This window comes from Sander lucioperca, chromosome 22, assembly GCF_008315115.2.
Source record: "Sander lucioperca isolate FBNREF2018 chromosome 22, SLUC_FBN_1.2, whole genome shotgun sequence".
In the NCBI taxonomy this organism is placed as follows: Eukaryota; Metazoa; Chordata; class Actinopteri; order Perciformes; family Percidae; genus Sander; species Sander lucioperca.
Genome location: NC_050194.1, coordinates 2,103,835 through 2,115,535, shown reverse-complemented (window position 1 = coordinate 2,115,535; position 11,701 = coordinate 2,103,835). Strand labels below are relative to the sequence as shown.

At 38.5% G+C, this 11,701-nt stretch overlaps 1 protein-coding gene and 1 long non-coding RNA gene across 2 annotated transcripts in view; both read right to left on the bottom strand.

Moving 5' to 3' along the window:
• Nucleotides 1-2,398: 2,398 nt before the first annotated feature.
• On the bottom strand, nt 2,399-5,118 carry LOC118494280. Its single transcript, XR_004896407.1, has 2 exons — nt 4,189-5,118; nt 2,399-4,056 (listed from the first exon to the last, which is right to left on the bottom strand). It is a non-coding gene; the product is annotated as an uncharacterized LOC118494280 (long non-coding RNA).
• Nucleotides 5,119-6,695: 1,577 nt separating this feature from the next.
• LOC116055648 (RNA binding protein fox-1 homolog 3-like) overlaps nt 6,696-11,701 on the bottom strand; it is a 651,886-nt gene continuing 646,880 nt past the window's right edge. The window contains exon 14 of the mRNA XM_035997778.1: nt 6,696-9,875. Within this exon, the coding sequence (XP_035853671.1) occupies nt 9,873-9,875 (3 nt within the window). The 3' untranslated portion in view covers nt 6,696-9,872. The remainder of the gene's footprint in view (nt 9,876-11,701) is intronic.

The following is an 11,701-nucleotide window of genomic DNA, read 5'->3' as shown; positions in this document are numbered from 1 at the left end:
ACTACTTTAACGTAGATTTTCTTTAGGGCTTTCTTACGTGGTATCGGATCGGTGCATAAACTCCAGTACTTCCCGATACCGATACCAGTGTTTTAGGCAGTATCAGAGCCGATACTGATACTGGTATCGGTATCAGAACATCTCTAAATTACACCCACCTTTTTCACCTGCAAAATTTAAGTGACATTTACATTAATCCATTAATATTTTTTGTACTTTTACTTAAATAACATTTTCAATACAGGTAATTTACCAAGTATTTCTAGTCCTATTAATCACTAATCTCTGAGTACTTTTACCACTGCAGTAAACTAACCACGCCAAACACTTGTGATTTGGGAAACTGTGCTGAACATTTTTTCACTGCTTTCTAATGTTTTATGCACACCAAACAATCGAGAAAATCTGCAGATTAATCAATAATGAAAATAATTGTTGGTGCTCTAACTTCATGCTTTTTGGCTACCATGAACCTTTAGTACTCGAAAGAACCATATGAAATGCTTGAAGAACCATTCCCTAAATATAGAGGTTCTTCAATTGGTGATGGCTCTTTAAAGAACCAAAGAGTCCTTTGAAGAACAGTTAAAGAACCATTATTTTTCTGTGTGCTTGGAATTTTATATAATTGATTAAAACAAATATTTTCCAATTCATGGCTCAAAAAGATGTAACAAAGAACATGCTACATTATTAAAATTAAATCTGACTACAAAGTATGATTAAAGTGTGCAAATAAATCAAAATGAGAAAGAAAAGAAAAAAGTTCCTTGAGACATTAGTTATTCATTTGAAGGCAGGGGAAAAATTCTAACTAAAATCAACAATTAAATAAATAAAAATATAAATAAACTAATAATGATTGATCCAATAATTGACCAGGAAAAAGGCTTTTACTTCGACCTTCTCTAGGTATCTAAAAGAAAAATGTTTCCTTTTTAAGTCTTAAAAATATTTGGAATTGATTTTTTTTTAAATTAAATATTTTTTAAACTACATTTCTTATTAATTATTTAATAAAATATTACTAACTCATAGATTGTCTTTCTACATTTATTTAAGGAGAAACAAAATACAACTATTACAGTAAAAGTGAATAATTTTCAAAATGTGTCTATCCAGTGTCCATCATATTAAGGCTATCTGCTCTACAAGATAGGCCAGCATACTTGTCATCCATAAACACAGCCCTTGTTGTAAACCTGGCTCTTTCCATTGGGAGCACATGTAGCCCAAACAACATTTGCCACACAGGTCTAGACAGGCTCCTTACATTTGGGCCACATCTGGCCCACATAACACTCGCCCTAACCCAGGTCGAGCTTGGCTCCTTACATTTGGGCCACGTCTGGCCCATACGACACTCATCATAACCTAAGTTGGGCCCAGCTCCCTACATTTGGGCCACGTCTGGCCCCCACAACACTCACCATAACCTAAGTCGAGCTTGGCTCCTTACATTTGGGCCACATCTGGCCTACACAACACTCGTCGTAACTCATGTGGGCCACATCTGGCCCACATGACAGTCACTGTACCCCAGGTTGGGCTTGGCTCCTTACATTTGGGCCACGTCTGGCCCACATGACACTCATCGTAACCCAGATTGGGGCCAGCTCCTTACATGTCGGCCACATCTGGCCCACATGACAGTCGCCGTAACCCAGGTCGGGCTTGGCTCCTTACATTTGGGCCACGTCTGGCCCACTCAACAGTTGCCATTGCCAGAACTGAGCCGTAAGTGCCAAAAGTGGCCCAAATGTGTCTGCTATCTGGAATCCTGCTGGTTTTCTGTGTGTGTCAGTTAAACTTGTGCGTTGGTATGAAACGTGAGAAGCATGGTTAGTGATGGTTACACACGCATGTGGGGCCCATAGGCTCTTTGTTGATGCCCAGAAGCGTCCCAAACACGGTCCCAACTCTCCACAATAAAATGAAGAGAAAATCCAGGCAGAGGACAGGGTCTCTGCAGATACAGACACCACCACACATTTCTAGTGGGTCATAAGGGATGATTGAGTGGAATTACTTTTGTATTAATCTATACATTGTTTTGTTGAAGAAAGCATTGTATATTATATCTTTAAAAGAATATTTTTGTTATCCATAACTCTATCATGTGTGAAACAGCTTTAACTGCATTAACCCTATTAACCGCATTAACGAGGGAGTTACTGAGGAAAGAAATATTTATTAATAGTAATGGTAGTAATCATGTGATAATAATGTACCAATAATGTAATAAATAGTATTGTTTGTTTGAAGCACATTAGAAGCATAATAGAAATAAAAACCAGGAAATACAAAAACTAAATCAATCAAACCCAGTATATATATATATATATATATATATATATATATATATATATATATATATATATATATATATATATATGGATTAAGTGAAGCCACAGGCACACATGAAAAGTTGCTTTGTTGTTCTAATATTCAGGAAAACAAAGTTCAGCTATTGATAGAGAGAAAGGGAGGAACTGAGTTTGTACATACTGTAAGGAATACAAAAGCACATTGAAGCCTCAAACAGACGGGAAACAGACAAATACAAACAGAATGGAAGGAAATTCATTGTTTTCCTATTTTACTCACTGGTTACCATTGAAACCATTGTGCTTTGGGGATCTGCATAGGACAGGGAGGCTGTTAGGGTTTGGGGAGTGATGTATAAAGGCAACAGTATACTTATAGCAAAGTCAAAATGTCTGAACTAGAAATACAACAGGACACAATTACACATAAAAACTGTGGTTAATTCATGACGGCTTTGTATTGTACAATCATTTACACTCCACAACAAGATTTAAGAGTGAACTGTGACCTAAAAACTGAGACTTTTCTCACTAGAAAGACGACTGCCATAAAAAACAACTGTGTTTATGTTTTCTTTGCAAGTAATCTCTTGCGGTCCTGCAAATGTTGACTGTTCCACCCCTCGGTAGATAGTAGTAAGGCAAAAGTAGTGTGATTTTGTCATCTTGCTTTAGAGACAATGGGGAGAAGGTCAGGGTGACAGTCCTGTTTCCATTCAACAGCTGTTAATGTTTGTTAACCATATTTTCCTAACCTTAACAACTTAGTTTCAGTTGCCTAAATGTAGCAGAACAAGAAAGGTAGCAGAACAGAAAACACTCATATGAGGGCTTTTTTGAGTACTCATATACTGTATAGATGGTTTTGGAAGGCCTTTCAGAACAGTAAAAAAAACACATTGCAAACCACATACATTGTTGGAAATATTGGTGAATAAAGTTGGGAATAGAGTACTGTGGTGAGGAAGTGACACAGGATACTGAGGGATTATGTAGACTAAAGGCCAGGTCACAGTAACATTTACATTTTGACAACAATATTTCACATCCAGTTAAATTTATTTAAATAGAATTGTCATATCTGGTAATTCCCACAAGGTCTTTTGCCAAGTCCAACATAGGTGAACAGGTGTCATTTGTTTCTTAACACTCATTTCTACTTTCCTCAGTAGTTAATTGCATGGGTTAAGTTATATACAGTTATATAGTTTAAAATATTTGTCATCTTTTATGCTCATTGTTCGTTGAACCTGAATATAAATAACATACATCTTTTCAGCTCGAAATGTACAATTGTGAAGATGTGGACTCAAAAGTGAAACATAATTTAGCATAACTAAAACAGTTAAATCATAACCCAATGTACCATAACCTTGATCGTTTTACCAAAACAGAAATTTGCAGTACCGTTTTACAAAGCAGAACCTTCACTTCACATAGGATTTTATACAATTTTTGTGATGTAATGGTTGTAAGATAATGTTGGCCTGTTAGAACAAAATTTGAATTGTTAGCAAAGAGGTGCTGCTATGATGCTTCAAACCAACTGCAGATTAATGCCCAATTAGTGCTAGTGTGGAAATAATTTATATGTAGTTTGAGCAAACCTGTCAAAATGTGACACTGCAGAAAGTATACTGTGGCCTTCATGGTAGAGGTCAGCGGGTTACAAGGGGAGGTAGGTGTGGTTTTGGCTAATGGATTGTAGTTGGGTAGCTGGGCTACTACACTGAGGGGTGGGGGTGGGGGGATCAAAGAATAAGAGCTGCTTTAGGGCTTGCATCTGAGGTATACATAATAAACACAGGAATAGGGAAAGTTAGGAAAGACCATCATGGATTTTGGTACAAAGCTCAAGTACTTTTCTTATAGTATGTGTACTGTAGAGCAGGATGAAAGGGTTTGGGTTTTGCTATGGTATGGGTACCTAAAGGCAAGGTTTTCTGGAGGGAACAGAGATGGAAGGACTAAGTGATCAAGGTAAAGGAGGACATGCTTGCTTGAACAGAAGGGTTTTCTTAGGATGACAGTAATCAGCCGTAGAATACCAGAGCTAGAATGAAAGCTGCTTCACACCTTTTCTTTTTTAATCTATCCAACCAGTACTGGATGGACAGCATTTACAGTACATGTAAACAGGACAAAAGTCTTTACAACGGAAAGAACAGAAAACGTCAAAATCAGAAGAACATGCAGAGATCAGAGGATACCTGGATCTCTGCTAAGTTTGACATCGTTAGTTGTTTTTCATTAGGTCTTTTGTATGTTTTGCTTTAAAGTCCCAGTCTGTTTTCTTCTGTCTTCATGTCTTCTGCAATCCTTCTCAGTCCCACTGCAGGTGTGTTATCCCCGTTAAACAGCCTTGCAGTGGATTGCTGAGGGATGGCGGCGGACGGGCATTAAAAAGTCACACACCCACACACAATCATTTAGTAGCTTTGAGACATCCATTTAGAGAACAGTCATGTAGGCCTACTGTTTGAGCCCATCATCCTGTCCACTGTGCCACATGCACTTTGAATGACCGAGAGAGAAATAAATGCAGCAACATGGGAGGTATCACTGGATCCTTTCACACAGAAGCAGTCTTTGCTCATTTGGGAAGCTGAACTGGACGAGGACGAAAAAGAGGAGGAAGATTGAACATTCTCCCTGTGAATTATGTTTTTTAAATTCAAGCCTTCCAGGAAGGAATTCCAGGAATTCACTTCACTTTCACACTGTGCTCTACAGGAGGTGGACAAAATAATGGAAACATGAAATAAAAAAGATTCTTTAACATCAGAATAACTGAAAGGGGTGATAGAATGATTATATAGGATATTTCACACTGTTCCTTATCGTCTCCTAATAGGGTATTTAACATTGATTTGGCTGAAAATTTCCCGGTTGCTATTCTATGGGTGCTATGCTATTCTTATGCATCCCTATGTTTTGGTCCTATTTGGAACGAGAGCTTTACTTCCAAATATGGTATGCTCATGAATATTTAGATGAGCTGCGCGCTGATTGGTTGAGCGAACCACATACACATACATTGGAGACAAGACAGCAGGTCTCATAGTTCAGACACTGCAATGTTTCGTTACTAAATTCACTTCTGAGACTTTTTTATGCGAGAAATCAACTATATAAAGCTCAAATATGGGCCGTTTTACGAAAATTTATGGCTAATTGCAAATTTGGTAAGACATGTCGGACTTTATGAGCTCCACACAGTCTGACAAGACAGCGGCAGCCCGCTTCGCTCCATACCTATGGGTAAAGTCACAGTTTCTGGGTTACTGGACTACAGTTTGAATTTCGTCACGCCACTTATATCACAGCTACCATAAGTTCTTACAAAGCTTAGCTAACACTTTTGTCCGATTTCAATTTAATGCATTTTTGTGAATTTCAGATGTCTTGTTAGGAGGAGGCAAGCTAGCTCTCATTGATAGAGCTCCATCCAGCTCACTCGCGAACAAGAGGTGTTTATTTCCCCGATCATTTGTTTAAATAACTCAACACACATATCCATTATAAAATTAACTGGAACCTGTGGTAAGAGATTGCGGGCGTAACGAGCTCGCTGGCCGCACTCTCACTTACACACACCGGCCATTTAGCAGGAAGAGGGGAGCTGCAGGCCCTGGAACTCTGTCAGGGCAGCGGCGTTTGGTAGTCCAGTAACCCAGAAACGGTGACTTTGTGTGGGTATGGAGCGCGGGCTGCCGGCCGTGACGGAGCTCCATCTAGCTCACAGCGGGCCAGGGTCTATGAAGGAGGACACGCCAGGCGGCGAGGCAGTAACCCAGGCAGTACCGGCCACTGTCACGTTAGCCTGCTGAGCTCCTGCTGAACTTCAACACACAGTCGGACAAAATTTGCAATTAGCCATCAATTTTCGTAAAATGGCCCATATTTGACCTCTACATAGTTGATTTCTCGCATAAAAAAGTCTCAGAAGTGAATTTAGTAATTAAATAGCAGACGAACAATGTATACAATTTCTGAGCTCTGCGTGACCTAGATTCAGAAGACTAAGCTGACCTCAGGTCAGTGCTGTAGCCTATGTAAATGTTGGGGCGTGACAAAGACTAGGAGTTGAGGAGTTGACGTCAACTTTTAGCTTTGTTGAGATTCGCCCGTTTTCAGCAGCAGTTTCAAGTTGTGAAATTTGCAGAGGATAGAGGTGTCAATGGGATTTTGAGGTTCTATGTATGTCCTATTTACCCCCTCGTTTTTCAACTATGACAAGGTAAAATCGGTTTTGCATTCTATCACCCCTTTAATCACAAATGGCAGCGGCAGAATTCAGTAAGTAATTTGTCAGCTTTAAAAGACATCAGAGCATTTTGTCAAAAAAGAATGAATTACATTTTTTTTATTGATATGTTATTTTAAATAACGCATAGTACACCTAAAAATGTTTCATTGGTTAAAAAAAGAGCTGTCATAAAAGGCCGCCGTTTTTACAGCCATGTTCAGCAGCAGCTTGTGCTGCTTTCATTTAGCTACACTGAGCTACATTCATGTATACATGTTTTTTGGCTGGATCACTTCTTTTCCTGACCAAACAAACCCTGAGATGAGTACATTGTTTTCTGTAGGACATCTAACAAATCAATAATTTTATTAATCATTAAACTGATTGGGGTCAGAACAACTCATGTGAGGTCTTACATGGCTCTTGCATCTGTTCATGGTCCATGTCAAGTACACACTAAGGGCTGATAGAATTTGATACATATTCATTAAAGTGATTAATTATTTTTGTATTTTTTAAAGATTATTTTTTGGGCATTTTAGGCCTTTATTTAAAGGACAGTTGAAGACATGAGGGGAGAGAGAGGGGGAATGACATGCAGCAAAGGGCCGCAAGTTGGAGTCAAACCCGCAGTGTCGAGGAGTAAACCTCTTTATATGGGCGCACGCTCTACCAGGTGAGCTACCCAGGCGCCCTAAAGTGATGAATTATAACAAAAACTTATGTTTTTCCTATTATTTCATGTTCATTCTTAATAATACTAATAGTAGTAGTTTGAATCCCCTTCTGAATCAACATAAATGTGTAAACACGCTTCTAAAGTGTTAAGACATGTTAGTTAAGATGCCTGATCTTAACCCAGAAAGCTGCAGTGAAGCTCGCCAACAGACAGATAAAGTAAACAGGTTTTCTTCAGTACAGTATATGTTGTCAATATCATGATTTACTACTGGAAGTTTCTTTTAATTTGTCCACCCCATGTACCTCAGAGGAGACTGTACCCACTCCCTTCCATACCCCCCTATTTTTCCTCCTCCTTTTCCTCCCCCCCACATAGCACTCGCTCCCAGCACCTTGATAATGTTGAGATTCAGGGGAGAAAGACAAAGGGAGAGAGAACAGACTAGCAGAAAAAAACGGGGAGAAAAATCTATATTTAAAAAATATCTGTTTTTCTTTTCCTCCTCCCTCTATCCCTCTATCTTTCTCTCTCACACAGGACGGGGCACTCCCTTTCTCCTTGTTCTTATGAAATTTGAAAAGCCTGGCTGATAAAAATTCTAACTGATCCTGTAATGATCACACATTTCTGTCTCTCCCACTGGCTGCAAGGTACTAGTGTTCCTTTTAAATGCTTCCCTCATCAACTTTTTTTTTCTTTTTTTGGCCAGGGCATTATAATCTATCTGGGTCAGCAGAAGAAGTCCAGCATATTATCAGAAACATTTTGTTATATAATTTACACGTGTATATAATGTACAGAGTACTGTATGCTTTTTAAATAGCATTAAATATATATATATATATATATATATATATATATATATATATATATATATATATATATATATATATATATATAAAACAACATCTACCTAAAAAGTTTGAGAATTTTTTTTGAAGATACATTCAGTAGGTGAACTGAAAGGGAAATAAAACCAAATGAATGTCAAATGAAAAAAACATCACAGGTAGAAACCTCATCATACATCGACAGTGCATTGAATCCTGCATGAAATTTGAAAATCAAAGGCAAAGTTATGTCCAAGAGTTGCAGATAACAAATAGATATATCTATATTCATATATAAATGTTTTTTACCCCTTACTGGTAACACAATAAATACAACATTAGTAAATGGCTACAACTGACTCTCCGACCATGCCTGACAGCATGATATTAGTACAACGTTTAAATATAGAAGGATGTTACTAAAGTAGAGATCCATATAAATAGAAAGGTTTAAAGAGACTCTTAGTAAAACTTTGTTTGTTCGTGACACTTTTTTTGACTTCATATAGGGCTTTTTTCCCCCTCTCTCATCCCACCATCCCTCATGGCGGTGGAAGTCTGTGTTTAAGGATGAATGGGCGACTTTCCTATGAGGCTTTAATGTAGACAGCTCCCATATTTCTTATTTGTACCCTCCCTCAGACTGCTTGTTCAACCCACCCACCCCTATCCTTCCCTAACCTACCTAACACAATGTACAAAATCAGTTTACTACACAACACAGCCAACTCAAACCACAACACCACAACAACATGTTTGGTAGTGATGTAAGGGACAGCCAGGCCTCCAGCAGACATGACCTACTACTGAGACATTTCAGCTCTCACTGTGGACTTCAGCTTGTGTGTCATCAAATGATCATATCATGTATATCCTTTCTTATAACAATATGCACAGACCATTGTAGGGATACTTATTCATCATTCTTATTTTTTGGAATCTTCAAAATGCAGATTGCTTGACAAAACTAGCCAACCAACTACACTACTGAAGTCCATTAGTGGAAGACAGGCTCAAAAAGCATTTTATTATCTGAAGGCGAATCCATATTCCCTTAACAATTACATAGTGATGTCTGCTGGATCACCTACCCCCCACCCCTAAACAACCAAACACACACACACACACACACACACACACACACACACACACACACACACACACACACACACACACAGACACACACACACACACACACACATGCACACACACACACACACACACACACACACACACACACACACACACACACACATATACACACACAAGAGTGAGGGGGGTGGGGTGTGGTGGGAGATGCTCAGAATACAGGGAGAAAGCTAGCATCTCCTCAACTCCCTCTTCTAAACTGCAAAGACACATTTTTTTTTTTTTTTTAAACAAACTTATTATGTTACACACATATAATATATAATATGTATATACGTACATTAGCGTTTGCTCCTTTTGGAAATCATAAACTTAAAAAAATGTTTACAAAAATAAAATGTTATATGGTGACTTCTCAAATTGGTCTCTTCCATTTAGCAAGGCTTGTTTTTCAGGGGTCAGAGCCAGGAGGCGCCCCTTTGCCAGAACTACAGGCTTGATGGTTCAGTCCCTGGCCTCAGAGCAGGCCCACATACATCCCTCGACCTCCTTTCAGATCCCTGTAATTCTTGATAGAAGGGCTCCTTTACAAATCGGCTCTTGTTTTTTGTTAATCTTAGTGTCCTTCTGTGTCCATGTTGTTCTTCTCTTTTTTTGATGTCCATCTGTACTCATCCCTGTAGTATTTCTTTTATTTACTAAAAAAGAGAGAACAAGCAAGTCAGTATAAATAATACATGTATCTACATTGTGGGAGGTAAATTTGGTTTTATACAATGTAAAATAAAATCAGAAATACTAAACAATAATAATACAACTAAAAAAGCAGTGGAAGGGTTACTATATACATTGTCTAATATAATGACATCAAAACAGCTGCACCATCATTAGCAATCAGATTTGGTATTCACTGCAAATAGTAATCAATCACTGAACAATAAAGGTGCATTTACGTTGGAGGAATCAGATTTTCTTGTAAAACAACATCATAAGATTACACTGTACATACAGTATTAAAAACAATTTCAATAACAGCAGTGTATACAGCTTTGATCAGAACAAAGTAATGTTTTACCACCTTCAACAGTGAGCAGCAGGATTTGACAAAGGAGTTTAGGCTGATTTGTTTATCAATTTGTTAAGAATTAGATTTTGTTCAATCTTATCTTCTGTGATAATGTAATGCAGTGCAATTATGTATTTATTTTAATACAAAGCAACAATTAACTGGATGTCAAGGCTCTTACCTTGGAACATTTTAACCAAATTCCATATGTAATGTAGCCAGGGATATAGTTTCCTTTATATTACCTATGTCTTCCCATGCAACCCTGTTACCGAGACATTACATTATATTTATAAATAGGTAACTCAAAGCCCTTGGATAAAGTTAGGGAAAGATCGTTCAAAAAATCAATATTGCCCCATGACATGTTAACTTTTTCAGTGGGTGCATCTCGATTCCCTTAAAGGGGTGGTTCAGAATTTTGGACATAGGACCTCATTTCCAACTTAGCCAGTGTGTTATTTATCAATGGAGACCGTTTTCAACACTTTTCATCCAGTCCTTCCAGTTGCAGAGTTCGCTGGTGCTAGGCTAGCGCAAGTCAACAGTATCTGCTAGCCTGCCACTAAAACAGTCTCACCCACTCCACAGTACACCCGAGGCAAATAAATTATAACGCAATGTAAATGTCTGTGTTGATAGAATAATGTTAGAAATAAAACTACCCTTACATCTCAATGATCGCATTACATTTTGAGGGACTAGTTTCTCAGCAGCAGTGGAATTTTACTTTGCTCCGGTTAGTAGTACTGCGCCGAAAAGTAAACAGAGAAGCGCACCTAGTAGTAGCCTAGTACAGTGGTACTGAAGCATTGGATTGGAAACTAAGGACTAGGCAACATGGTGATTCAGTGTGCATTTAGAAATTGTAAAAATAAACCAAACAGATGGGCACCACAAAGTTTCCACAAATGTCCATTGGGAGATCCAGAAAGGAACCAACTGTGGCTTGTTGGTGGAGACCATACTCAAGTAGCGAATGTGTAGTGATCATTTTAGACCAGACGACTTGAAAAACCTCTCCTCAATCTAAAGGACCACAAGTCACTGACAATGAATGCGGTTCCATCCGTCTTTCCAGATGCACCAACAGCTACTGATGAACAGGTAATAACTTTTGGTAGGCTACTCTAGCTAATGAAGCTAGCCCCTTTCATAACGTTAGCCTAGCTGCTACTGATTGATTGAGACTGACAACGTTAGTGGAGATAACGTTACAGTTCAATGCATTGTGGAGATTAACAACGTTAGCTAAAAGTATAGCTACACTCTTGGTAGATACCTGGCTGGGCTAACCGCTAACTTTAGGTAATTGCTGACAGAAAAGTAATGTAAATTCGGACAGTTTACATGCAAATTGCAGCGGCAGGTAAATAAACTTGTGTGATTGTCATGGAAACCGGCTTCCTCGGTAGCCTAGGTAATATCACTCTGCCGCTGCTGTAGCCTATGCTACAA